Here is a 27,817-nt window from a genome sequence, read left to right as displayed (position 1 = left end):
TTCAGACTAAAGTAAATTTCAAAATAAAGTAAAAATGTATGAATTATCCAAATAAAAAAAGCAATTTAGGCAATCAAAATAGGTTTAATTGCTTAAATTTTCAGGGGTTTGAAATTGGTAATGTTTAAATCAGAAACTTTCACTTTATGAAATTTGTTAGGGATTTATTTAAACTACTTTTGACTATTTTATAAATATTTTTTCTCTGGAAGGAGTGATGAAATTAGTTTTTAAACATCTACCTGTTTATCTTTTGATTAGAATGTTTTATCTTGCTATTCTGACAGTGTTATATTAGTCCTACAAATATCAAGTCCAGAGTTATGAGTTTAGAAATAACATTATTCAGTTTCAAACGTATTAAACGTCAGATATCTTTTGCTAGCACCGATATTTTAAATAATACTAAGAACATCCAATGAAAATTAACTTCTCCTATGCCTATATGGGTACCAGATGGGAAAAAATGAGGGGAGGGCTAGGCATACTTTTCAGAGTATGATTTTGAGTGAGCTGATTGTATTGGAAATATTTGACTGGAAAGAAGCTAAGTATATTGCTAAAAACAGGAATTGATGAAGAGATTAGATGAGATTAGAGAGAGGGGAAATGACGGAGGATTCAAGTGCCAAAAGTCATTTAGACGAACAGTAAGTAGGCAATATTTTGTAAATTGGATAGAATTTGAAAGTTAATATTAGTTTTCTTTTAAAACTTTTTATGTATTTAAGAGTAGTATTAGAATTACTTTATTTACGTCTCACTAGAGCTGCACAATGAGTTCAGTCGCGATGATCAGGGAAACATTCAGAGATGGTTCGAAAACATGCCATCACAATTTCGATCCCCTTTACAGGCGATGGCTCCCCAGGACCGGAGCCCAACAACCTGCTCAAAGTGAATACCCTGCCGAGTGCTTACCACATCCAGTGATGACATCGGTGATTAACTGTAACTGTATTTTACGATAAGATCAATCAACCGAAGGAAAACAGTAGAGGAAGGGAAATTAAGCTATTGCTGTAGAATTTCCATCTAATATCACCTATTGAAAACTAATCACGCAATCTAGTATATTATTTTACCTTATTATCCGAAAATCAGTTCCTAAATTTTGACGATTATGAATAAAGTCGTTTTCTGTTCTGTGAATAAACTAAATTTCACGAAATATAAAAATGCTATTACTGACATTTATAGCTATCAAATTGCTTGTCAGTGTAGTCTTGCTTATATCAAACTAAACGTACCCTTAAACGTCGTTTTAAGTAACATGAAAGATATATCCAAGCTCAGGTTATTAAACAATTCCTCCATTGTCCAACAAAATTGGAATTTCAATCATATAATTAAGTTTTCTTCTATCTCCCTACTAATTTTACTATGATTTTAAATAAAAATAAAATATTTCAATGATAATTATTAAGTTTACAATTGTATTTTTCAAAACACTTTAACGTTCTAACGTGATTGAGTAAGCAAAAGAATACTGATCCAGGAATTATTAAGAACAAGATCCCAACACTTGGCGTTATGCCATGACCTCTGTGTATAGTACGTAAACAAAATACAATCAGCACTCCTGAAACAGAAAAAATATATTTACACCTTCATGCAGTGCTGATCTTTAACTGATTCCCATTCATGGGACATTCTGAATTGAACAAACACAGAGAGTGCCATTCATACGAAGTCAATTATTCAAGTAAAACCGCTTCCAGCATTCATAGAATCCAAACCAGCAGTAAATGAAGGTAAATGGCGTATTTCATTTCAGCTGAGCTGTAAATAATTAGATACAAAAGCATTTGTGTTTCCAGCATTTGGAATTGATCAAATTCTAACATCCGGCCGGAAATACCTAGAATATTATCAGCCTCCTAGGCTGTATTTGTCCTCTTCCACTCAACTTAGAACAGCTGACGCCACATCCATTTATCTCAGCCATTAACATCGAACCCAATGAGTCTTGAATGATGAGGTGGATTACATGCCAAAACTTGTTCTATACCCCGAGGAATCATTGAATGAATGCTTCATTAGAAAATGCATACATTCACAGATGTATTGGCTTCCGGCGTTATTCCACCGTAGTTACACGAACGGTTTGTTTCTCCAAATTAAATGCTCTGATGCCGTTTGTCAAGAGTATGTCTAAAATTGTTTCTAGTGGCAGAAAATGAGTTGAGATTGGTGGGAAACGTATGTCGAAGTGCACACTACTGGACATATATGAAGTTTTGTTGATATTTGATTAGAACCCATTCATAAAGTAGTCAAAATAAAAGACAATGTAAATAGTTTCTTGAGCAATTTTTTTTCGTAACTGTAAGACTGAAAATTATTTTGAAAATGTATTAAACTGAAAAAACTAAATTAACAAATTTGTGTCACATGGTTAATGAAAACCATTTTTCCCCTTTGAAGCTGAAATTTAATTTCAAACAAGCCGTGGTGGCTATCGTTTGCCTTCGAAGCCGGGTTTGAACCGGGTTTGAATCCCAGCGATAGCTGCTCGATACGAATTCCTCTCCTGGCTCGCACTGACCACAGTGCTGACATACAATATTATCGGTGGTAGGTGGATCATGGGTTAGAGTCCCTTTGACGTCAGGCTAACCATGGGAGGTTTTCATCTCCATGTAACGCAAATGCGTGTTAGTTCCATTAAAAAGTCCTCCACGAAACAAATTACTCCCAATACCTGATCCAGGAGTTGCCTTGTCTTCTGAGTTATTCTCAGACCCTATCCAGGTAAATACAAGTAATATCCGACATAGTTTGTGAGGCCATTTTGAGATGCTGATGAGAATAAACTAAGTTACATAAACTCGCTTGCACTTTTGAAAAAAGTTTACATTTTTTTGGAAGCCATCCTAACTCCTCGAAACTTAATGAAATAGCTAAAAAGTAACAATTTTATTAAAATCCCTTAAGTGACTTACCTTATGTAGGTAAATACAGGTAATGTCAGATAAATAAACCGAAATAAACACAAGTGTTTTTTTTCTCCCCTTATGTGTAGTTCTAGAAGAAAATTATGTAATCTTCTTGCTTTGGATTTAAAAGTCTCCTTTGTATGAACAAATTCTGATACATTGTAACTGTGATTTTAATCAGAGTTAAAAATTATTCATTGGGGTTATAAATTAAATTGATGATATCCGAAATAACGTACCTTTACATGATTTCTTACATTTAAACATTCTCCATTTCTTTTTAATGTCTGCAACTATCAATTATTGAATTACCAGGAACTCACTCTAAAATTATTTAATGTGTACAATATGTAGAAGAAAAAAAAATTATATATATATATATATATATATATATATATATATATATATATATATATATATATATATATATATATATATATATATATATATATATATATATATATATATATATATATATATATATATATATATATATATATATATATATATATATATATATATATATATATATATATATATATATATATATGGGTCATTCTCACAAAAACAGTCATTTTCATGTCCCCAGTATATTTCAGGGAAAGTGTCCTTCAGAATGCAAGCTAACAAAAGAATAAAAATAAAATTATCAATTTTTATTTTTTATTTGTTTTAGATAATTAAAATATGCCAATATGTCATTACCTCACTGGTCCCCACTGCTGATTTAAAAAAAGAAAAAAATTGTTTCTGAAATAAAAAAAAATTTTTACAAATTCGTGTTTTTTATTTCAGAATACTGAAATATAGGATTCAGAAAATCAATTTTAAATTAATTTCTGATAAAAATATTAGCACATCACTATTTCAAACTTTGTCCCCAGTGTTTCGCGTCATTCCCTCACAACAATGTTCTTACTTCTTATCACCTGCAATCTTCTTAGAATAAAAATATTTTAATAAAAACTTCAGAAGTTAACAACTGGCATCATAGATCAAAATTGCAGTATGTTTCCATCTTCAACTTAAAGAAGCTTTGCTGTGGAATAAATTTGAATGAATCAAACCAGTTAAAATTTTTTACATTTGTCATTCCCTCATGTCATTTTTTAGAGTAAAATAAAATACAACTTCATCGAGAAAGTGGATAATTATATGTTGCTTTCTTGTATGAATATAATTGTATGCGATTGACTTCAGAAATTAATTAGGCCTAACTGTTATTTTTAAATTTTATTGAATTCGTCATTCCCTCACTAGTGTATGAAGTGAGGGAATGACGCTGAAGTGAGGGAATGATTCAACATGAGTATATTATTAAATTTTTTTTGTTCAATCGAGCCAGCCAATTTTATTTCCCAAACCTGCAAAAACTATTAAATATATAAGACCAAATTATAATAAATATTAGATATACTTAGTATGTTATCATTTTCAAACTTTAGGTAGATGTAACTTAGATAAAAACATGTATTAAAATAAAATATCATTCCCTCACTATTAGTGTCATTCCCTCACTTTTTAAATAGTGAAAATAATTAATTTACTTATTAATTAATTTGAAAAATAAATTAAAAAATTAATTTATTAAATTAATTTATTTATTTATTAAATAAATTAATTTATTTATTAAATTAATTAATTAATTATTAATTATTGTAAATTAATTGTTTAAAAAATTAATTAATTTAAATATTAAGTATAATTTATAGGATATATACTTTCTTTACAATGCCATTACATATTTCTATTAATATAAAAAGTTTTAGAGCTTTTTATTCACTTTACTTTTTTGGGATTTTATGAACTGAAAAATGACAGTTTTCGTGAGAATGACCCAGATATATATATATATATATATATATATATATATATATATATATATATATATATATATATATATATATATATATATATATATATATATATATTGGTATTAACTATATTTTACAAGAATTTTCAGTTATACAATTTTATTAATGGAAAATAAAACCCAGATTCTTCTCACGAAAAAAAATAATAATAAAAATAAAAAAAATAACAAATAAAAAAAATATTAAATTATTTTAAGACTTTTTTTAATTAAATATATTAAACACTGAGTTCAAAAATTACCTATGAAAGAACATTTTCCGAAAAGTTCCGAGGAAAAAACTAACTTTAAAAATAAAGTTAATCTTATTTTTTTCTGAAAATGATTTTCTCTATCACCCTTAATGAAATAATTACGTTTAAAAAAAACCGGAAACTTCATCAGTTTCATAAAAATATTACCCCCTTTTTTTAATTAAGGCTTCTCAAAACAAAACAAAAAATTCCCTTCTTAATTAAAACCATGTTTGATGAAATTCCGAAACTACTGAAACAAAAGGCAGAGACACTTTGAGTGGCGTTAAACAATTCTGAAAGTCTATTAAAATTCCGTATCATTTCAACGCCAAAGATGTTTTTATAAATTGAAAAGAGCAACAAATCTGTCAGAAGAGGCGAAATGGAATTCCAGGGAAAATTACTCATTTAAAAGATAGGATTATTTTCCTTTACTCAAGTCTTCATTATTGAAACTCGTCCGCTTTGATTTCTTTGTCTGGAATTGAAACTGCCGCTTATTAAGACACTTCATGAATCTGGATCTGGAATCAAATTATTTTAAGTTCCATGGGCGAAATTAATCAAATCTAATCTGTCTGCTTGAGATGATGAAAGTCACTTTAAATGAACAATCTTAGATATTATTTAATAAATACTGAATTGAAAAGAATTAATTTTAAACTACGTGATTGATTTTTTTAATATTATGGATTAACTTTTCATTTTACCAATAGAAGTTAAAACGTTTTCGATATTGAATGGTATTCTTGGCATTACTATTTATAGTTTTACCTATACTATTTATAGTTTTGCCAAAATGCATTCCATTCATTAAAATGTAAATTTAGTACCTATGAATTCAGTTTTAAAAGTTAATGGGAAGCAATAATCGTGTTTAAATTATTTAAAGAACTCGAACTAAATTAAATAGACAACACCCTAAACCCATGCATGTGATGGAATCTCGAAATACTGGATTTTATTTTAAACTAAAAATTTCAAGTTGTTCTTGACAATGAAACATCTGGATCTAGATTATTGGTAGAATATTAAAAAAGAGTTTCATGTTAGTTGAATGAAGTATTGAAATACCCATTGTAATATATCTAGTATTAGTTATCTGTTGGATCTCATATTATCTTAGTTGCTCATATTGTTTTGTTAAATTTTTCCCAGTTACCTAATAAACCAATAGTAAGAGGATTCAATTCGAAAAATATTTACCGGAAATTTTTTTTTTACTTATTTAGTAACGTTTTGATATGACAATCTTATGCTTTCCCTCTCCGGGAAGGCGAGAGATTAAAAAACGTAAACTGAAACAGGGTTTTTTTTTTTGTAGGTTTTTCAACATATTCCATAATTAACTCTATGGATAGAAAAAGTTGAATTCAGAAGTTGTAGATCATTAAACTTTTGCAGAAAATTAATACCAATATAATATGTTTTGTTTCAAATATTGTTAATTGACTTATTGTGAAAGTTTATAGAAATTGTCAGCTTCATAAACAAATTTCATTTCTTGCCAGAATTAATGCTGATATGAAGTGAAAAATATTTTTGTAACACTGTTGTTTTAATAACGACTACTTTGTTATAACGACTGTTTTGGTAACACTATTATTTGAATAATGACTACTTAGTTATAACTACTATTTTAGTAACACTTTTATTTGAATGTATACTACTTAGTTACAACAACTCTTTTAATAACTCTGTCTTTTGAATGACGACTACTTTGTTATAACTAATATTTTGTTTACACTATTTGAATAACGACTATTTTGGCAACACTATTATTTAAATAACGACTATTTTTTTAAAACGAATATTTTAGTAACACTATTGTCTGAATAACTATAACTTTGTTATGATGACTATTTTAGAAACACTATTGTGTGAATAACTATAACTTTGCCATAACGACTATTTTAGTAACACTATTGTTTGAATAACAATTCTTTTGGTAACACTATTGTTTGAATAACGACTACTTTGTTATTGTTTTGAGGACTCCTTTTCGACTAATAAGTTATGCATCAATTTTATTATCCTCGGTCTAGTACGAGGAACTCAAACTGTCAGTACGAGGTAAACATGGACATCGAAACGTTTGACCTGAAACGATGTTTTGAGGGATTGCAGTAAGTTTCTAGAATTCAATAAATTATATTATTAAAGATTATGTATAAAATTTTTAAGAAAATCGCAGATGCAACACCGATACCCCTTTAAAATATTTTTTCTAACTCTCTAACTGCAAGCAAAAATTTATTTTAGTATTTAAGAATTATAAATTAAAAAAAACTGTCAAATAGTTACTAAAAAAATCTATTAGATTATCAGAATATAGTTATATTAAAATACCAATAATTTAATATCAGTAAATTTATTAATAATTAATTTTGTAAATTAAAAAAATTTTAATAATAAATAACCGTTTTTCTTAGATTTAAATAAGTGCAAATTTGAAAAATGATTGATTAGAAGTGATCCATGCATGGAAAGTTTTACCTTAAATGCAGAAAAAGACACCTTTTTTTATGCTGCATTTCATAATTACTAAAGTGCTAAATATATTCATTTTCATTTATTTCAATCTAAATTAATACAAAATAACGAAAAAAGTATGAAAAAATGTTTAATACAAATTCTGCGTCAAAAGAATGAATACTATAAAAATTTCTCTGATTGCATTGCTGTCAATTCGGAAGCTTTAACACTAAACAATGTTTTAATTGGTAATAAAACAACACATAAGTAACTAAATATATTTAAAATTTTGTCAGCACTTAAAAGCATCACCAGATACTAATCAGTTTTGTACAGACCATCAAATTGTTTAAATATCGTGGGTGTCAATATCAGTTCAATTCAACAACATTTTTTTAAACAATGCTATAACAACAAGACAAAAGGGTGCGATTGTTCTTGTTTTCCAGTGACACCATCTATAGTCAAAGATTTCACTTCTGCCACACCAATACAGTACACCTGTTTATAGGGCTGACCCATTCAGGCACGTATTCATTCATCCACAGATCGTAATTTGGACCTGAACTAGAAAACAACCCATCTCCAATTCAATACCCCAGAGGTATAATTTGTTATGGAAGAACGGAGGACTTTGTGACCAGGCAGATTTAACGTGTAATGGTTACCATTTACTACACAGGGAGTCTTCTGCCGGCTGGTTTCGAACTCCTGTTCTCACATACGCGCGCTCAGCGTCCTGCCAACCAAGCTATCCCGGGGCCCCTAAACAATGTTATATAAGTGGAAAATGCATTTTTCAGGATGACAGTCATGGCTTGTTGAGGGGTGACAATTTATTGAAAAGAAATCCAAATGTACAGCAGTAGCAAATAATTGAAAGAACGGCTTGAATAAGAGTTTCAAGTAATGATTCAAACCACCTTTTTTTTATTTTATGCAGCAAATGTGAAATGCGAAGCCCGGTGGCTGAGCAGTAGCGCTTCACAGGTCCCTGGTTCGATCCTCGGGCCGGGCAAGGTTGACTCAGCCTTTCATTCCTTCAGTGGGTCTATAAATGAGTACCAAGCATGCTTGGGAACTAAACACTGGGGGTTCCGCGTTCGGCTGACCACCTTACCGGAACATCTGCTCCTGCACCCCAGAGCCCAAGGTCAAGAAAACTGAGATGGGCACAGTGCAAATTGCTTGGCCCTCTATGGGCTGTCGCGCCGCTGAGTTTAAATGCGAAATGCTTTGAATACCCTTTGAGAGAAAAAATAACTCACTTAAATTTGTATTTTCTTTTTCCATTCTAGAGAAAAAATTCAATTCTAGAAAGTTATGATATCCCTTGTAATATTTATTCTGCTGAAAATATTTCGGCCACCACCTTATATCATTAAATTTCCTTGAAGTGTCTAGCTTTAGGCTATTAGCCTCGAGCTTCGTAGGTTTTGAACCCCGGATGGATGCCGCTTTCTACGACTGACCGTTAATTGTCTTGGTGAGAGTTTCTGTTTTTCTTTCCACGTTCTCTGAACAAATATTTTGTGGGAAACTTATAACTTTTTCAATTACTGGAACCGTTATCTTTACATTTAGGTCGGTAGATACTTAATTTTCGTCGCACTAGAGTTGCACAATGGTCTATTCGACGGTCTGGGAAATATCCCTGAGAATGATCCGAAAACATACCACCGCAATTTTGATCCTCTGTAGAGGAGATAGCTCCCCTGCTTTTACAGCCCGACGACCTGCGCCCAAAGTCGTGTTAATGGATGCGGAGGGAAACGGAGATGACATAACGTTTTCAAGTCTTGTAGGTTCCAGTCTAGTTAAAAGTGATTGCACTGCTGAAGCCATTCTTCAGAAGCAAATGATTTAATAGATGTAACAAATGATTTAATAATCGATAAACTAAAAAAAGAATCCATCTTTCCATTTTAAACGTTGATCTTTGTCTAACAAAAGCGATCGAACACTGGACTACGCAAATCCATGCCAGACAAGCCAGTCACGTCCAGATTCCCATTTCAAAAATCAATGGCAAAATGAATTTTTGTAAAGAAATTTGAAGTAAATTTGAATAGGCAACATCCATACATATGATAAAAGCCAAAGGTACAGGTTTTTATTTTTTTTTAATATTAGAAAATAGTGAATGCCGCAGCTATTTTTGGTGTGAAACCTAACGTTAGAATTTGTTTTGTGACCCAAAAACCATTAAACTTAGATTTCGAGGTTATGCAGAATGATGTGCAAGAAGTACGATGAAATAATAAAAATATTTAGCATCCAAATGATTTGTTCGAGAATTATCAACTGAGAAACTTGAAGTAGAAAATACCACCCGGGCAGCTCTGAAAGCGGCAAGAATATAACTATAGAATTGAAATTAGGCGTGCTTAAAGGAACATTTTTGTTCATGATCTTAACTTAAAACTTTTTTTGAAATTCCAAATCTTTCGAAAAATTTTGCAATTTTAATTGCTTTTTATGCGAATTATTTCTCATTTTCCTTTCGTTTTTTTCCACTTTTCATTGCAAAATACAACAAGAATAAAATATATTTTTCAGGAAAATGTATTGATGAATGAATATTTTCATAAAATGTATTTTTCAACTACAGCAGAAATAAAATGTATAAATAATTAGTTTGTATTATAATGCTTCAAAATTCTCAATCTGTTTTAAGTATAGATTTATTTCGTAAAAAAAAATTTATATTAAAAGAGCAAAGTTACACAATAAGTTCTAAGGTTGTAGTATTAACTATTAAAGAAATCTTTATTAAAATAAATTTTATCAATATAAACTTTCTTAAGATAAACTTATGCGATATAAATTTTATTAATATGAACTTATGCCATATAAATTTTATTAATATAAACTTATACAATATAAACTATTAAATAATCTTTCACACGCAAATTGTAATGGCCACGACGCCTTAAAAAGCACAGAGCCTTAAAAGCACTTCACGCCACATTTGACTACATTTATCTAAATTAATTTCTTTATTTTTGTCCATTAATGTCAAGAAAAGAAAATTCTATATTCATAAGGCAAAAAAAAGTTCTAAAAAAAATTTTTTTTTAATATTTTTCAGTTAGAAAATAATAATAAATTATTCCTGATGGAATAATTAATCTTGATGGATTATTCTTGAATACCAATAATACTTTTAGAATAAATGAATACAAAACATGGGCAGTTTTGAAGAACAAATTTGAACATAGATATATATTTATAAGTATATATATTTTTTTCTTTTTACGAAAAAATCCTCTTCGAACATTTATTTTTACTTGATGGAATATTTCAGTTTGAATAACAGTTTCTTTCAACGAGAGATGAAGAGAAAAATTGAAATTGTCCAGAAAATAAATGGATTTGCGAATAAAGAGAAACCAAGAATTCTTAGTTTTTGTTCGTTTTATGTTTTTTTAAGGGCAGAGAGATCTATTTCTGCCCAGCAAACACACAATGACTGGAATGAAGAGGTTTTGTTTTGCTTCAAAATCAAAATAACATATAACGGAAGAAAGAAGAGCTGCAACTCTCAGGAGATGTTTTAGTGGGAAAGATATGAAAATAAAATAAATTAATAAATCTGCTTATGAAGAAAAAAATAAAAAGCCCGAAAAAAGAATTACACTTCTTGTGAGAGCGAGAAAAAGAAAGAAAATGACGAATTTTTAATCTTAAAAATGTTTGCTTTCTATATTTTAATTTCTTAGTAATGAGCTTTAGGCACGGAATATGAACTATAAAGGAAAATCTTTAATTGTCCGCTTTTAAAACACAAAACAAAGTACGAAGCTGTAGTGGGAGGTGGCCATAAATAGCCTAACGAGAGAAGGGCATAGACTTAGTAAGTAGTAGTCACTTCTGCCTAGCTTATGCTCTCTCAGGTTATTTCAGTTTCCGTTTTTAAAAGTGCTATATGTTGAGCCATCTCAGCTAGATTTGGCATGTGACATTTTTAGCGGCAATCATTGGTCGATTTTCCAGCGTTGTCATTCGGGGAGTTGTAATGAGGCTTTTTTTGCCACCGTGTAAGAGAAATATATATATAGATGGGAATAATGTCTAGTGTTTAAAATTATGCAAGCACTAATTCTAGTCCGTTAACTTTAGATAATTTATCTGTTAGTTATAATTTATTTTTTATAAGATGGCAGTAATTTACAAACGCAATATCTGCATGAAATTCACCCCTTTATTTTAAAATTAGCCCCTAAAAAATTAATAGAATAGTGAAATTATACTCTAGAAATTTTTAATTTGATAACCATGATTCTGTGTATTAGTCAGTTTATCTAAAATTCCATATCTAATGCTACTCTAATTACATCAAACCACCCATTTCTACGAAAGCATCGGCTTTTAATAGTCTTTTATTTATTATGCCGGTATTAAAAAATTCCTAATTGCTCTCTGAAACCGTAATTTTGCCCCTATTTGAATTTTGATCTCATTGAACAAATAAAATACAGTTACTCCTAAAAAAACTTGTTTGACGAAGTTATTTTTTTCATAATGTATTTTTACCTTTTATGCGATTAAACGTAAAAATAAAAAGAATTGAAGCAGCTTTCCAAACTTCAGCTACATGAATGTTACATTGAAGTACTCTATTTTGCTTGATTTTGAAGTAAAATAAAAAAAAGTAAGATACACGAAATTGTGTTGAACTTTCTCGGAGATAGTGTACTTTTTTATTTCTTCCTATTCTCAGATTTCATTTTGAAATTGCTAAAGAATAATTATAAATAAATGAATGAGAAATATCACAATATAAAAATAGAAGAAGAAATTAAAATTAAAAAAAAAATAAAATTGCTATTGTTTTAAAAATAGTTTTTGGATATTATCAGCCTGACACTATATATTCAACAATCCCATGTAAAATTTATTTTAGCATTTTAAGAGATGTTTCACTGAGAAAAAAGTATGGTAAAAATATCACACTATGGTAAAATTTACCGTCTTTTAAATTTATGGAAACATCAAGAAGCTCCGTGATTTTCACCGAAATGCTTTGGAAATGATTTTGAAAAATAGACAATAAAATATAGCTCAATAATATTAAATAAAATTTGGTAAATGTGGTGATAGTTGGTAATTTTATCATGGTACCTTATAACTAGGTATAAAAATCATTTATTTGATTAAATTTACTTTTCCGTTTTGTGTTTTTTACTAAGTTTTTTGTGCAGTAATAAAATCTATAATTTTGAAAGACAGAATCATAAGACATGGTTCCCAGCAGATCACCGAAGTCAAGCATCACTGGCTACGGTCAGTGTGCGGGTGGGTGACCACTTGGATCAGTCTGCGTAGGGACCGAGGGTGTGCGGTATTGGTCCTCGTTAAACTTTTCTACCGTAAAGTGCTCGACTTCGCGTGCAAGTCGTCGAGCTACCGAAGCGGGGGTGCCATCCCCTCTGCAGAGGATCTAAATTGTGATGGCATGTCTTCGGATCATCTTCAGGGATGTTTCCCAGACCGTCGCCAATAGCCCAATGTGCAGCTCTAGTGCGACGTAAATAAACAACAACAAGAGAGACAGAATCTCCTGTAAAACGTTAGCATATGAACGGAAAAAATACCAAACGAATGGCTTAAATACCATATATTTTGGTTTTATTAAAAAACATTTTTAGCTCATTAAAAAATGTTTTATAAATATACACATAATTGTCGAATCAAGAGTCAAAGCTCTGATGTTGTGAATTCCATTTTTTAACAGTGAAATATTCATGTTTTTTTTTCTCCATACAACAAAAAACGGAAAATGAGTTCCAGGAATGCGAATTTGTTCTTCTGCGTGACTTTGCTTCCTCTTAGATTATAAGTGGAGTTAGTAGGTCCCTCATTTTCCACTAGAAATTATTCAAAAGCTCATTTTCGTCTTCTTAGTTTAGTTTAAACTTCAAGTTTTCTTATGTATGTTCGACAGGTAAAGTATTTTCTCGAGGACAAACATTTCATACGTGACTCATATTCATTAAATTGCGTTTTCCAAGCCTATTCAGAACGTATGTACGTGAAAGTGTGAATTGATATGCCACATATCAGTTCAATCGAAGTCGGTTGAATTGTTCTAGAAAAATCGAATTTCAAAGAAGCCGCAAGTTCAAATTTCTCAAGAACTTTTCAATCAATTTCCCTCAAATTTTGTGTTTTGCATGTAAAATTACAATCTTTAAAATAATGTAAAAAATTGTATATTTTACAGTTCAAATTGTTCGACTACTATTTAATAAAACAATAAAAACTAATAAATAATTAGAAAAATATTTTGCCTGGAATTATCATTGAATAAATGAATTTTTTATAACTGTGTGCAAAAAATTTTCAATTCGCCTAAAAAGTTCTCGAGATATGGAGAATTACGCAAAAAATCAAATTAACATTAAGGGGTTCAACTTTTGGATCGCTCTCGTAACCACATTTCCCATACTGCTGCTACACCCGATATTTTGGGAATCAGGAATCCAAATCCGTTGAAAAAAAATTATGTTTATTCAGAGAAAGTACGTTTTCGTGTCTGATTTCTAGGGACCGAAACTTTACTAGTCAAGAGTTGTACTAATAGCATCAAGTCAAGAGTTGCATCATAATAGCATCATAGTCAAGATCTGTACTAATATCGTCTTTACTAATAGCATATTTTAAATCACCTCTTCGCATCATTAAGAAATGAGTCCTAGAACGTGAAAATCTTATCATTAAATTACAAGTTATTCAGGGTAGTCAGGTTTTTTTTTTTTTGGCGCACTGTGCATCTTTGACTTTGGCACTGTGCAAAAATGAAGCGAAATTCCAATTTGCTATATTTTTTATAAATTTTTAATTTCATAAAACTAGATATTATTATTTCTCAATTATTGTCGTTATTTAATGATCACGATTTCTTCCTCAATGTATGAACCTAATACCATATTGATTAATACCGATACATTGATTGTTAGCTCTATTTTTTCCCTTAAAAATAATGGTGTTTACGTAAATTTTATATTAAGTTTTGAAACTCTTATGTAGGCCATGACAAAAAGAACTTGTTTAGTTTTCTCTAAAAAAACATCTTAGCTTCAATATTTCAAACAAATATTTTTTTACTAGAAACATTCTTTTTTCTCGCTTTGTTTACTTATTCATTCCTGATGAAACATTTCAACAAGAAAAACATCTTCTTTCAACTTGATATAAATAGAAAAATTGAAATTGTCCAGAAAATAAATAGATTTGTGAATAAAGACACACAAAAATATCTCAATTCCTTGCTTTTTATACATTATTTTTTTTGTAGACAGTAAGATTCATTTCTACAATGCAGACGATACAACAAAGGAAATAAAGAACATTTCTTTGTTTTTGTGTAAAAAGAACAAAAGAAACATGGCGGAAGAAAAAAAGACGAAATAGAAATTCTCAGAAGAAATTTAAGAGAGAGAGATGAAAATAAAAATGAAATTTGTAAATCTCAAGTAATGTGGAAACTTTTGAAACACGGAAGAAAATTCTACTTGGGAAAAATGTCGGAAAAAGAAGAAAAAAAAGAAAACAGTAGTGTGAAAGCGTTTATTCTGTAACTATCTCTAAACTAATCTCTTGGCGATGAAATTCTCAGGTTTCGAGATAAATTTGAAAGAAAATTTCATTATCTTAACATAACAGAAATTTTGAAATAACTATGATGTTCATAGTCATAAATTTATTTTAAACATTTTTAAAATTATTTCTTGTTTATTATGATAATGGTTGGACCGGCTGTATGAGATTAAAATAGCCTGGTTAAATTATTTTTATAAAGCTGTTTCAGAAATATTTTACTTTCACGCAGATTATGAATGCCAAAAAATTTAAACTTGATTTACTATCATATTAAGCTGTTAGAATTTAAGAAATTTGTAAGATGTTTGGTTATGCAAATTTGGAATGTATAAGAATTTTTAAAAAATATTGTTTACCTTGAGGAAAGCTAAAAGAAATAACTTTGATAGAATATTATTTGTGAAATAAAAGCGAGAAGAAGAACACATTTATAACAGGATTAAATAACCGTCATAATTTAATCATTCTTGTCTTAATGAAAATGTAACCTTTTTTCCACTCTGAAGTCCTAAGAGAATAAACAATGTTACAAAAATTACGCATGCACTACTAAAAGATTTTACATTGTTTTATAAACTAACGTGTCAAAACTTAATTAAATAACCTAACCTAACAATTTTATTCGAATCCTTCAAGTATTTATCTTATTTAGGTAAGTACGTGCAATGTCAGATATAGTTTTCGACAGCCAATGAGAATAAAGAATGTTACATAAACAACGCTTGCATTGCTGTAAGAAGCTAAATTTTTTCCTGGAAACTAACGCATCGAAACTGAATGAAATAAAAAAAATCACAATTTTATTAAAATCCTTCAAATGATTTACCTTGATCTAGGCAAATTCAGGTAATATCAGGGAAGTCGATTTCTTGACCATAGATGGCGCCACTGAAAAACAAGAATCGCACACTCTGCCTTAAATTTGCTCGGTTTCACCAAGCAGGCTTGCCCGTGTGGCAAGTGGCATTAGAACCAACCAACGAACAGTAAAAGCTTACATTTTTCTGGAAACTAATGCATCAAAACTTAATTAAATAACAAAAGAACGAATAATTTTATTAAAATCCTTCAACTCATATACCTCATCGATGTAAATACAGGTAATATCAGACATAATTTTGAAGCCATTCGATTTAAACTTAAATACGCAATGCCGTTTAAATTTTGGCACAGTATAGCTGCTGCATAATATCATAAATTATAAACTTTCCTCCTCTTATCTGAACGATTCAAGAGCATGTATATAATATACTTTCTCAGATTAATTTAATTTAATTTTAAAAAATTACTTGTTTTTCAGTGTAAAATAGTTACAAATGTTACGTAAACAGCCTTAAAATATAAAGTTTGCGAATTATTTATTTAAAATTTCCATCAACTTAATTCGAAGTAAAACACTAACCCCATCTGTAATATATATTTAACTAAGCCGAGCTGGCTCTGAGAATAGAGTGCTCTCCAGATGATTCGAGTACGAATCCTATCGATGGCTGGTCGATACGAATCCCGCACCAGGGTTGCACCGACTACAGTGCTGACGTAAAATATGCTCAGTGGCAGACGGATCATGGGCTACAGTCCCCTTGCCGCCTGGCATCTTGGGAGGTTTTTGTGGGTTGCTCACAAATATGGGTTAGTTCCATTAAAAAGTCCACCACAAAGGCAAATTTTACCCAATACTTGATCCAGAAGTTCCCTTGCCTATATATATATATATATGTATATATATATATATATATATATATATATATATATATATATATATATATATATATATATACATATATATATATATATATATATATATATATATATATATATATATATATATATATATATATATATATATATATATATATATATATATATATATATATATAAATATATATATATATATATATATATATATATATATATATATATATATATATATATATATATATATATATATATATATATATATATATATATATATATATATATATATATATATATATATATTTAGTTCACGTGTACTTAAACGGGTATTTCGTATTTCAAAAGCGTCAGAAACAATTTAAATAGTTTCATTGATATAAATGTAAATATTATAAGCTTTTGGCAAAGGATCAATTATAAATAAATCTATAGATCTAATCGATACATAAATTTGTTTTCGGTAGCTACTAATCTGTCTCTGAAGAAAAATTTATACACTTGAATTATAGAACCTCTATATTTTATAAAATTGAAATTTGATAGACTAAAATAAAAATGTATTTTTTATCCGAACATTTCAGAACGTATATTTTTCTATTTATAGCATTCTTAAAAATACGCAAACCTATTGGCAAGGCCTTTTTATATAAATATTTTTGGTATAAACTTGGCAAGAATATGAAATAAATATTTTTTAAATATAAGCTTTCTTACTGAGTAGATTTGTATAAATAAGAATTTGAAGGGAGACACATGATCTAACGTCCTATCATGACATGACGATCAAAATGTCTCCAAAAGGGAAAAAAATCAATAAAATTTTAGACATTTTGAAAGTTTTTTAATAAAGTGTAGTCAATATACAACTTGCAGTTTGAAGTGAATGGCGTCTTGTAAGAAATAATACTGACGGATGAGTCTTTTTAAAATAGTGTGAAAGTATATCCTGAACTAACCTTTTCAGAAGATTCAAAAAATATATTTTCAATGATACTTAAAAAGAAGCTATACAATGATAAATTGTAATAAAAAGAATTATCGACTGCCTACGCATTTCTTTCATCCATTAAAAATGGAACCATAGCATTTGAATACTTCTTTCTGCATTAGTTCATTTTAATATAAATACACAAGAGAAATTGGACAAGGAACAGGAGAAAAGTATAGAACGTCTGTCGGAGTTAAACAGTTTAATCTAGAAACGTTCAGATTTAATATAATATATATATATATATATATATATATATATATATATATATATATATATATATATATATATATATATATATATATATATATATATATATATATATATATATATATATATATATATATATATATATATATATATATATATATATATATATATATATATATATATATATATATATATATATATATATATATATATATATATATATATATATATATATATATATATATATTTATGTGGGGACGGCATGAGTGGTCGTCTTTGAAAATAAGAGGCACTGTACTTTAACAAAACATATATTAAACGCTAAATTTACATAAAGATGGACGATAAACAAACACAGGAACAACACAAAATAAATGAGTTCGTCATCGTGAAGTTAAAAGAAAATCATGATCGCTCATCCTCTTTTGGAATTCATCAGCGTCTCCTTTTTTGTTAGTTCCATTACGCGCTCCCGTGTCTCTCGTGTCTTTCGGAAATTCGCACGGGGTCTAACTTGCAGCTTACATAATCTGTCATAATCTGGTTAGATCTCTAGCTAGATCAGCTTACAGCACAGGAACTGGTACTATAGATTGGAACTGGCACTACAGATAGGAACTGGCACTACATATATATATATATATATAAAATCAAAATATAGATAAAACAACGGAAAAATTACAGAACAATGAAAAAAGGGGAAAAAAAGGAAAATAATAATAAAAATAGCAAAAAACCGGGGAAAGAAAAAAATCCGAAAAAAGGACAAAAAAGTCTGAAAAAAAAAGACATAATCTTTTCATCAGCCCACACCATTATTTCCGCAAAAAAGAGTGCTTTCTAATAATATATATATATATATATATATATATATATATATATATATATATATATATATATATATATATATATATATATATATATATATATATATATATATATATATATAAAGATACTCATTGTTTTGTTTAGTTGCGAACAATACATCATTCTTGAAATGTCGTAGATGCACTACTTTTGTAATAAATTAATATTTTTTTTTTTTTTGAAAAATGTCAAATCACACTGTCACCCCCCCCCCCGTGAGGTAAGATTTGGTACATTTAGGATAATTGGAAGCCTTTATTTTGAAAAACATCCATAACCGGACTTTCCTTCGACTTTTCTTTTCATCATGAATGAAAGTATTGGCTGCACCTCTAATTTTAAAATAAAGTAAGCAAGAGGAATGGTTTTGAGACTTACACTAGTTTAATTTAAAATGCAGATCTTGTGTTGAAATTGTGTATAAAATTGTCCTTCCATCTACTCAATTTTCTACTAACCATAAATTGGAAATATTGTCGGCAATTAGAACATTAAAATATTCATTAATGTTTCAAACTCACTCAACATTAACTTATAAAAAACTAACTATACTCATTCATTGATAGTTTCCCAGCCTTTTAATTGATAAATTTAAAACTGGTGAATCTTATCGTGAAAATACTGGACAGAAGGTAATTGACAACCCTACTCAACTCCGTTTTAACTGCCCAGACGGGAGGAAATTGACGACAACATAACATAATTAATTGATGACAACATGATGAAATTGAAGAGTAATTTTTCTTCAAAACCTTCAATATATTCAATATGAGCCACTATGGCTCAGGGGATCGAGCGTTCGCCATTCAATGAGGGGAACCGGGTCGAATCCTAACGATGGTTGGTCGATACGAGTCAGCATCCGGCTGGCACCGACCACAGTGCTGACGTGAAATATCATCAGTGGTAGACGGATCAGGGGTTAGAGTCCCTTTGCCGTCAGACTAACCATGGAAGGTTCTCGTGGTCGAATCCCAACGATGGCTGGTCGATACGAGTCAGCATCCGGCTGGCACCGACAGCAGTGCTGACGTTAAATATCTTCAGTGGTAGACGGATCAGAGGTTAGAGTCCCTTTACCGTCAGACTAACCATGAAAGGTTCTCGTGGTCGAATCCCAACGATGGCTGGTTGATACGAGTCAGCATCCGGCTGGCACCGACAGCAGTGCTGACGTTAAATATCTTCAGTGGTAGACGGATCAGAGGTTAGAGTCCCTTTGCCGCCAGACTAACCATGGAAGGTTCTCGTGGTCGAATCCCAACGATGGCTGGTTGATACGCATCCGGCTTGCATCGATCACAGTGCTGACGTGAAATATCTTCAGTGGTAGACGGATCACGGGTTAGAGTCCCTTTTCCGTCAGACTAACCATGAAAGGTTCTCGTGGTCGAATCCCAACGATGGCTGGTCGATACGAGTCAGCATCCGGCTGGCACCGACCACAGTGCTGACGTGAAATATCATCAGTGGTAGACGGATCAGGGGTTAGAGTCCCTTTGCCGTCAGACTAACCATGGAAGGTTCTCGTGGTCGAATCCCAACGATGGCTGGTCGATACGAGTCAGCATCCGGCTGGCACCGACCACAGTGCTGACGCTAAATATCTTCAGTGGTAGACGGATCACGGGTTAGAGTCCCTTTGCCGTCAGACTAACCATGAAAGGTTCTCGTGGTCGAATCCCAACGATGGCTGGTCGATACGAGTCAGCATCCGGCTGGCACCGACCACAGTGCTGACGTTAAATATCTTCAGTGGTAGACGGATTAGAGGTTAGAGTCCCTTTGCCGTCAGACTAACCATGAAAGGTTCTCGTGGTCGAATCCCAACGATGGCTGGTCGATACGAGTCAGCATCTGGCTGGCACCGACCACAGTGCTGACGCTAAATATCTTCAGTGGTAGACGGATTAGGGATTAAAATCCCTTTGACATCAGACTAACCCTGGGAGGTTTTCGTGGTCTTCCACTCCATGTAACGCAAATGCGGATTAGTTCCATCAAAAAGTCCTCCACGAAGGCAAATTTCTCCCAACGCTAGATCCAGGAGTTCCTTTGTCTTCTAGATCGGGTTCAAAATTACAAGGCTACGGAGTTAAACATTAGTAGTCGTAAACTCAAAAGTTGTGTCGGTTATATAATAAAATAAAATATATTCATTATATAACATAATGTCACTCCATAGATACTAAGCAAATTATTAAGCTATCCATTCCGAAAGAAATCCCGAGAAGCATGATTATATTCTGAGTTCTCTCCTCCTTTGGAGTTGATAGTCGATAGGATTTGATTACGAAGTGAGACCGCCAAGCTTTTCAGATATGCCGCATCCAATATAAGCCACTTGCTGAGGATCTATTTGATCTGCTAATTTGATCGTGCAACTCCACCTTATTACCGGGAATGCCTATCTCGGTATTTTACCTGATGTCATAACATGTCCAAAAGAATTTTTATCGGGCCCAAATACGATGATTTGTTGACCAATTAAGATGTAATAGGTCTTATGGGTTTTCATAAAGTCAGTTCATTTTACCAGAAAAAGTATGGTCAAAACTACCAGAATACAGCACAATTTACAGTATTTGTGACTGTATGTGAGTACAAAAAGTCTCGGTAATTTTTACCATAGCGCTTTGGTAATAGTCATGATAAAATTAATAATAAAATTAGTTTTATAATATATAATACAATTTGATAATCACGGTTAAATTTATTAATTTTATCATTATACCCTAGAGCATGGCTTTAAAAACATTTTTTTGATTAAAATAAATTTTCAGCTTTCTATTTTTTAATAAATGTGCGGTAATAAGAACTATAATTTCTAAAACCAGAGTTTTTCTCAAGTATGTATAAAAATTGTAACATTTACAATAAATTCAAAACAAATATTGACTTGGTGCGCATTTTTTTTTTATAAATTACGAATAAATACTGTAAAAAAAAGGAAAATAATATTTTTCAAATAATATATTTTTGTTATTGGAGTTTAATTCATAGAAAAATTCCTCAATACTTATGTAAGATACTTGCCTTATCTCAGACTGTGCTAATTGTTTTTGTAATTTGATAAAACATAATGCAATAGGTAAATCATTTTATAAAGCAAAAACTTCTGTTAGAAACATTGTAAGGAAATATTATCAAAAAAAGCAATATGTTTTTATATTGGTTGCGCAATCATTATACTGAATCAATTTTCATGATAACGTTTATCTCCTTATAATCATTATATTTATTTTTGTTAAAGTTTGAGTCATAGAAATTATTCTATTTTACAAACATTCATGAATTATTTCTCATTAAAAAATCAAATTTTTACTTGATGACTCTCCGTAGAACTATCTTAAGTTAACATTTTATGTAAATAATTAAAAAGAAGCGGTTTAAAGAAGGTTAATAAAAAAATCGTGTAAAAATTCCTTTCACAAATTTCTCAGAAAACATCAAAATATTTTATTCATACTATAATCCCCGCATTTGTTTTCATTAGTTATGTGTAGGAAGTTCATTTGTAATGCATTTAAACGAAGATTCATTAAAATAATTATTTTGAATGAATTATTCTTACCACATTTTATTAAGACGTTATTTTTTCTACATATCAGAAAATAATGCTAGAAAATTGTACTGATTGATTAAGACATCTTTCCACTGATAATTGTTTTTCTCCTTAAGAGCATTAGAGAAATCGTGATTTGTCGTGAGCTGAAAAATTAACTAATTATTATCTGAGTTGATTTAGAAGTCAGCATATTGTAAGTCAAAGAAAAGGTAGTTTTTCATATCTTAATCACATATCTTAAATACCTTCCAAATATATTTCTTAATAACATTAATGGGTTCATGATACCATAGCTGATGAAGCACATATAAAAAATTTGTTGTCGAAATGATGAAATTTTAGTTTAAATATATATATATATACATATATTTTGAAACGGTTCCTTTTTTTCCGTCTCAGACGATAGGAACCTTATTTTTGCTCAAATAATTACGATAATTTTTATTTTATTCCTTCAAATTATTGCTCTCTACCAGATTCCCGAAAACAATGAGAGAAAAAAATACAGTTAAAAATTTTAATATCTGAAGTTTTGACAAGTGAAAAGATCAAATATACACTAGTTATGAGCTCAAACATAGACTACGAGTAAAACAGTTCATAAATGTTATGATGAAATCGATGTAACAGATTGAAAATGATAAGGTAAAAAAAAACTTAATTTGAAACTAAGAGAATTAGCATGCAATTTCATAAATTAATTTTTAAAATAGTAAACATTATTGTTTTGTGAAACTAAGCATAAATAGTGTTGACTACATTAGTTTTTTATGCAACTTCCTTTACTAGTTTGCTGTTTTGTTTTAATTTTTATCAGCAATTGAAATAAAGCCAAGAGAAAAAATTTTTGTGCGATCAGTCTTAACGAGGTGTGTGAGTTTCTGCATATGAGCTGGAGAGACTTTTTTTTATAATAATTACAATTAAATAGAAAACAATAAATATTGTACTTTTTTGTAGATTTTATAATTAAAAATTATTGTAGCACTATTCTGAATATATATACATACATTATAAGAAGTTAATATTTCAACTTAATTATTAAAGCACCAGAATCATGAAAGAATTTCAGTTATAGCAAATCAGAAAATTAATAATAGATTGGGAACCCTTGAATAGTCAGGCTCATAGCTGTTCTGAACAGTACGTAATCTGTCCCAGCCTGTCAGCGATACTCTGTTTCAAGTAGCAAAGGCATAAACTTTTCAACTTTTCGTTTTTTCAGTTTTCTTTGACTTGGACTTTTTCAACTTATATGTACAAAACAGATCATGCTCTGTTGGCAAAGCTCCGTAGATAGCGTGAAGTACATAATTTGACTTTAAAATATTGTATATTGCTAGAACGTTAGAGTATATATAGAACGTTAAGAACTCTATAGAACGTTAAGAGGAATCGATATCTATATTTAAGCACTCTTTTTGAAAAGTGAAAACAAAATAGGTGAGTTCTAAAGAGTGAGTTTGCTCTATCAAGCATACATTTCAATACAGTTCTGAAAATACCAGAAATTGAAGCGAGCATAGAAAACTGTAATCTCCATCAATCATAGTTATGTGCAGTATTTAGTTGCCCTGTCTTCATGGAAAAAACATTTCAAGTAAAAATACAGTACTGTATTGTAATGACATTTGTGGTAAAATAAAAAAAAAGCAATTCTGGTTAATAAAACCAAAATATATGGTGTTTGATCCATTCATTTGGTTGGCTTTCCTTTTATATGGTAACGGTTTACGGCCTTGTTCTGAAAATTGTAGTTCGTATTACCTCACATTTATTAAAAAATATATTTACTAAAAATATAAATTCAGCCGAATAAATTATTTTTATGCCAATTTTTCTCTTAATTAATAATTATAAATTATTCTTATGCCAATTTTACTTTCTCTAAAGTACCATAATAATATTACCAAATTTTACCAAATGTTTCAAATTTTATCACGCATTATAAAATCTATATTTCATTACTTATAAAAATCAATATCAAAATGCTTCGGTAAAAATTACTGAGCTTTTTAATGTTTCCATTATGCCGAAAAGACGGTAAATTTTACCATATTCTGAAATTTTGACCATATTTTTTCTCATGTATGCTTCTTAAACAACTAAATTTTTCTAATGGATACATACTCTAATTTAAAGTAACAAAGTTTTCAAACGGAGTCTAGCTTATTTGTGTTAAATATAAAATTATCACAAATAAGATATTATATTTGGAATAATAGAGTATTTGTTTTACGAGATGGAAATTTTTAAACTGATTTTTTCCAAAATCTGCTTAATTGAATCAATTGACAATTTTGCTATAGTGTCTCTGTTGTGCTTCCCCCAAATCATGTTTCAAAATTAGCGACAGATAAATCTCAAAAAGCGATTAGTTATTTTATTTTTTTCAAATTTTACCCTTGACAAGTAACTTTAAAGTAATTTTATTCAATAAAAAGTATTAAGTATAATTTTTATAAATCTATTATTTATGCCATCCGAATAAGCATGACTTTCTCTTAGACTTATGAATAATATGAAATAAAATATACGTGATAAAACTTAAAATTGGCAATCTTTAAAGATGTTAAAGTGTTACGGTAACATTCCAACTTTGGAAAACTGGAATGAGTCAGGATGAAACCTTCAGGTCAAATTGTCAGGTTATTTGTCAAATAGACCGAAAAATAGTTATAAATAAGAGATACATGTTAAATCTGCAATAACTTTATCTACACCTGCTATATACATGTTAGATACATATCATAGAGTTATCATCAAACCCATCTTTAACCTTTACTAATATTCCCCATTTCCTTAAGATCTGAATATTGATGTATCATTTAATTTTAAAATTTCAATAGAAATATTAATTCTCGCTGCCAAATTTCGATAAAATGTGTCGATTCATTATTTTTTTATCAATCGATCTTTTATCACTTAAATATCCATTTTATTGATCGAAGGTTGAAATATATTACCAAACGAAATTATCTTAAGAATAAATAAATTAAGAATAGATAAAGAAATAATATTTTTTTCAAAGGAAAATATTCTACCTTGCTTGGATAAATATTTAATCCGAAGCAACTGAAGCGATAAAATATTATTTGATTAAAACTTTATTCACTTCAAAATATATATATATTGGAAGTAACAGTCGACGTATTTCAAGTGATCAAAACTAGGAACCCATTTTTCAGTGCTTGAAACAAGTTGACTGTTATTTCCAATTTGCATATATTGGAAATGAACGACGTATTACAAAACTTTAGTACAAGAGCATCTTACATTTAGTTTTATTTTTAAAATAAATGACTTACCTGTATTCATTACCAATGATATATTGGATACGCATATGAAATTTTTACAAACTCAACTCTAATAATTATAATTTAAGAAAGAACATTTCCTCAAAATTAATAATCTCTTTTTCTTTTAAAGTAGAATTACGGTAGGATTTGTAGAAATAACGATACCCACTCTACTTTAATGATCAAAAGACGAAATAACTAGGACCGAACTCATTATTTTTAATATATTTATCGCAAATAAAATGTAGAAAATTTTGAAATATCCGTAACTCAAACTCACGAAATTTTCATAATCTTTTAAAAGACAAAGCTTAGTGTAAGAGCACCTTACAATAACTCTAACATTTCAATTTAATGACTTGCCTGTAGTCAGTACAGATGACGCATTAAACGCAGGTGTGGAAGTTTAATCAAACTCAACTCTAATCATTATAATTTAAAAAAAAAATCAAATTGATATTTTTATTTTATTTAAAGTTTTATTAGAGAAGTATTATTAGAAATGAAGATACCCCCAATGATTTTTTAATATTTAAAAAATTAAACAATTAGCGCTTAACTCATAATTTTAAAAAGATTGATCCTTTATCAAATGTAAAAAACAATGAAATATCCTTTCATCTAATACTAGAAATAATCATTTAAAGTACAACAATTAGGATAACAAAATATATAATTACACTGACATATATAATCAATGACTCACCTGTGTTTAATACTATCTCTCAAAAATCTTTAAAAATCCTTAATCTGTAATATTTTACAGTTGTCTTAAAACTGACGAAATTATATCATCATGATCTTCTAATAATTATGAAATATGCAAATCTTAAAAAGTTGGCAAAGTACAGAAAGTCCCCATGGACATTGATAAATCGGTGACTTTTCCTTCTCTAAGTGCAATCGACGAAATAGAGAATTAGAAGTGTTAGGATGCGGATGAAAAGGTGCTTTAAAAGGGATCCGCCGGGAAGCGGGATGTAAGGGAGCGCAGTGAAAACAACATTTCGTCCTCATAGACATATTGCGCCATCTGTCTGATAACAGAAGAACTCTTTGTTTCTTAGAAACCTTCTTTATGGGAGATCATTTGAACTATACAATAGAAATACCTTGAACGGGAGAATAGAAAGCAGTAAAAGCAGAACCATGGGAAAATGTATTAAATGCATTTATCATGTTTAAGAAATGTGAAACTGTACTTCGAGTCCAGTAACTTTTTTTTATATTTTTTGATTGCATAACTTTACATATAAAGTTTAAAAAAAGGCATTTAAACAAATATTTGGCTCTTGAAGGTCACATAATTAAGCGATATCAGAGAATTTTGTTCTTATTTATTTATTCATTTTTTATTTATAAAAAGAAGAAGAAGCATATTGTTTATTTTTTTAGGAAGTTTTAACATTTCTTTTTCAAAGAACGATAAGGACAAAAAAAAAATACTCCTTTAAGTCAAAAAAAGGACATTTTCAGCTTCTACTAAAAATACGATTATTGTTTGGTGTTCAATCCTGTCCAATTTTTAAACAATTTTAAACGGGAACTATTTGTCCCACCATTATAAGCGCCTTATTAACAAATAAAAACAGTTTATAAAGAAAGCAAAAAACCTTCTATTGCTAATAGCCACTAGCACGCTATTTAAGACCTCCAGCACAATTTACTCATCCTTCTAAATTATTTTTTTCGCTCAACTTTGAACCATTTCCGATAAATATGAGAGGAAATTTACATGTAATTTGTCTATCGTCAACCGCAACGCTAACCTTATTTTTAACAACTTTGCTATAAGCGTTGTGAAGCCCAAATTTCGTTAACATTAGAATTCAAGGAACCGTAACGTTTTGTTAACTAAATGTCCCGATTGTGTAAAACTAACCCAAAGCTCAGATCAGAGGCTCTCAAACTGCACTTTGTGGACCACATTGTTCTTCGCAAATCCTTTAACAGTGAAACTTCTCCCAGCGAAAAGTTAGAACATATGTTTAAATTAGAAACGAAAATTGCTAAGCATTTTTCTTTTAATTTAAAAATATTTCCTTAGTATGATCTTTAG

At 29.7% G+C, this 27,817-nt stretch overlaps 2 protein-coding genes across 2 annotated transcripts in view; one reads left to right on the top strand and one right to left on the bottom strand.

The window, feature by feature from the left end:
- LOC107452130 (uncharacterized) overlaps nucleotides 1–26,712 on the bottom strand; it is a 109,247-nt gene extending 82,535 nt beyond the window's left edge. Inside the window, exon 1 of the mRNA XM_071180129.2 lies at nucleotides 26,465–26,712. The gene's annotated coding sequence lies outside the window, so the exon portion shown is untranslated. The remainder of the gene's footprint in view (nucleotides 1–26,464) is intronic.
- LOC107450349 (uncharacterized) overlaps nucleotides 792–27,817 on the top strand; it is a 55,540-nt gene continuing 28,514 nt past the window's right edge. Inside the window, exon 1 of the mRNA XM_087156790.1 lies at nucleotides 792–951. Coding sequence (XP_087012916.1) covers nucleotides 792–951 — 160 coding nt within the window. The remainder of the gene's footprint in view (nucleotides 952–27,817) is intronic.

Source organism: Parasteatoda tepidariorum, chromosome 1 (assembly GCF_982258835.1).
Source record: "Parasteatoda tepidariorum strain Cologne lab strain chromosome 1, Ptep-v5.0, whole genome shotgun sequence".
In the NCBI taxonomy this organism is placed as follows: Eukaryota; Metazoa; Arthropoda; class Arachnida; order Araneae; family Theridiidae; genus Parasteatoda; species Parasteatoda tepidariorum.
Note: the sequence above shows the minus strand (reverse complement) of the source record. Positions and strands in the feature narration are given on the sequence as shown.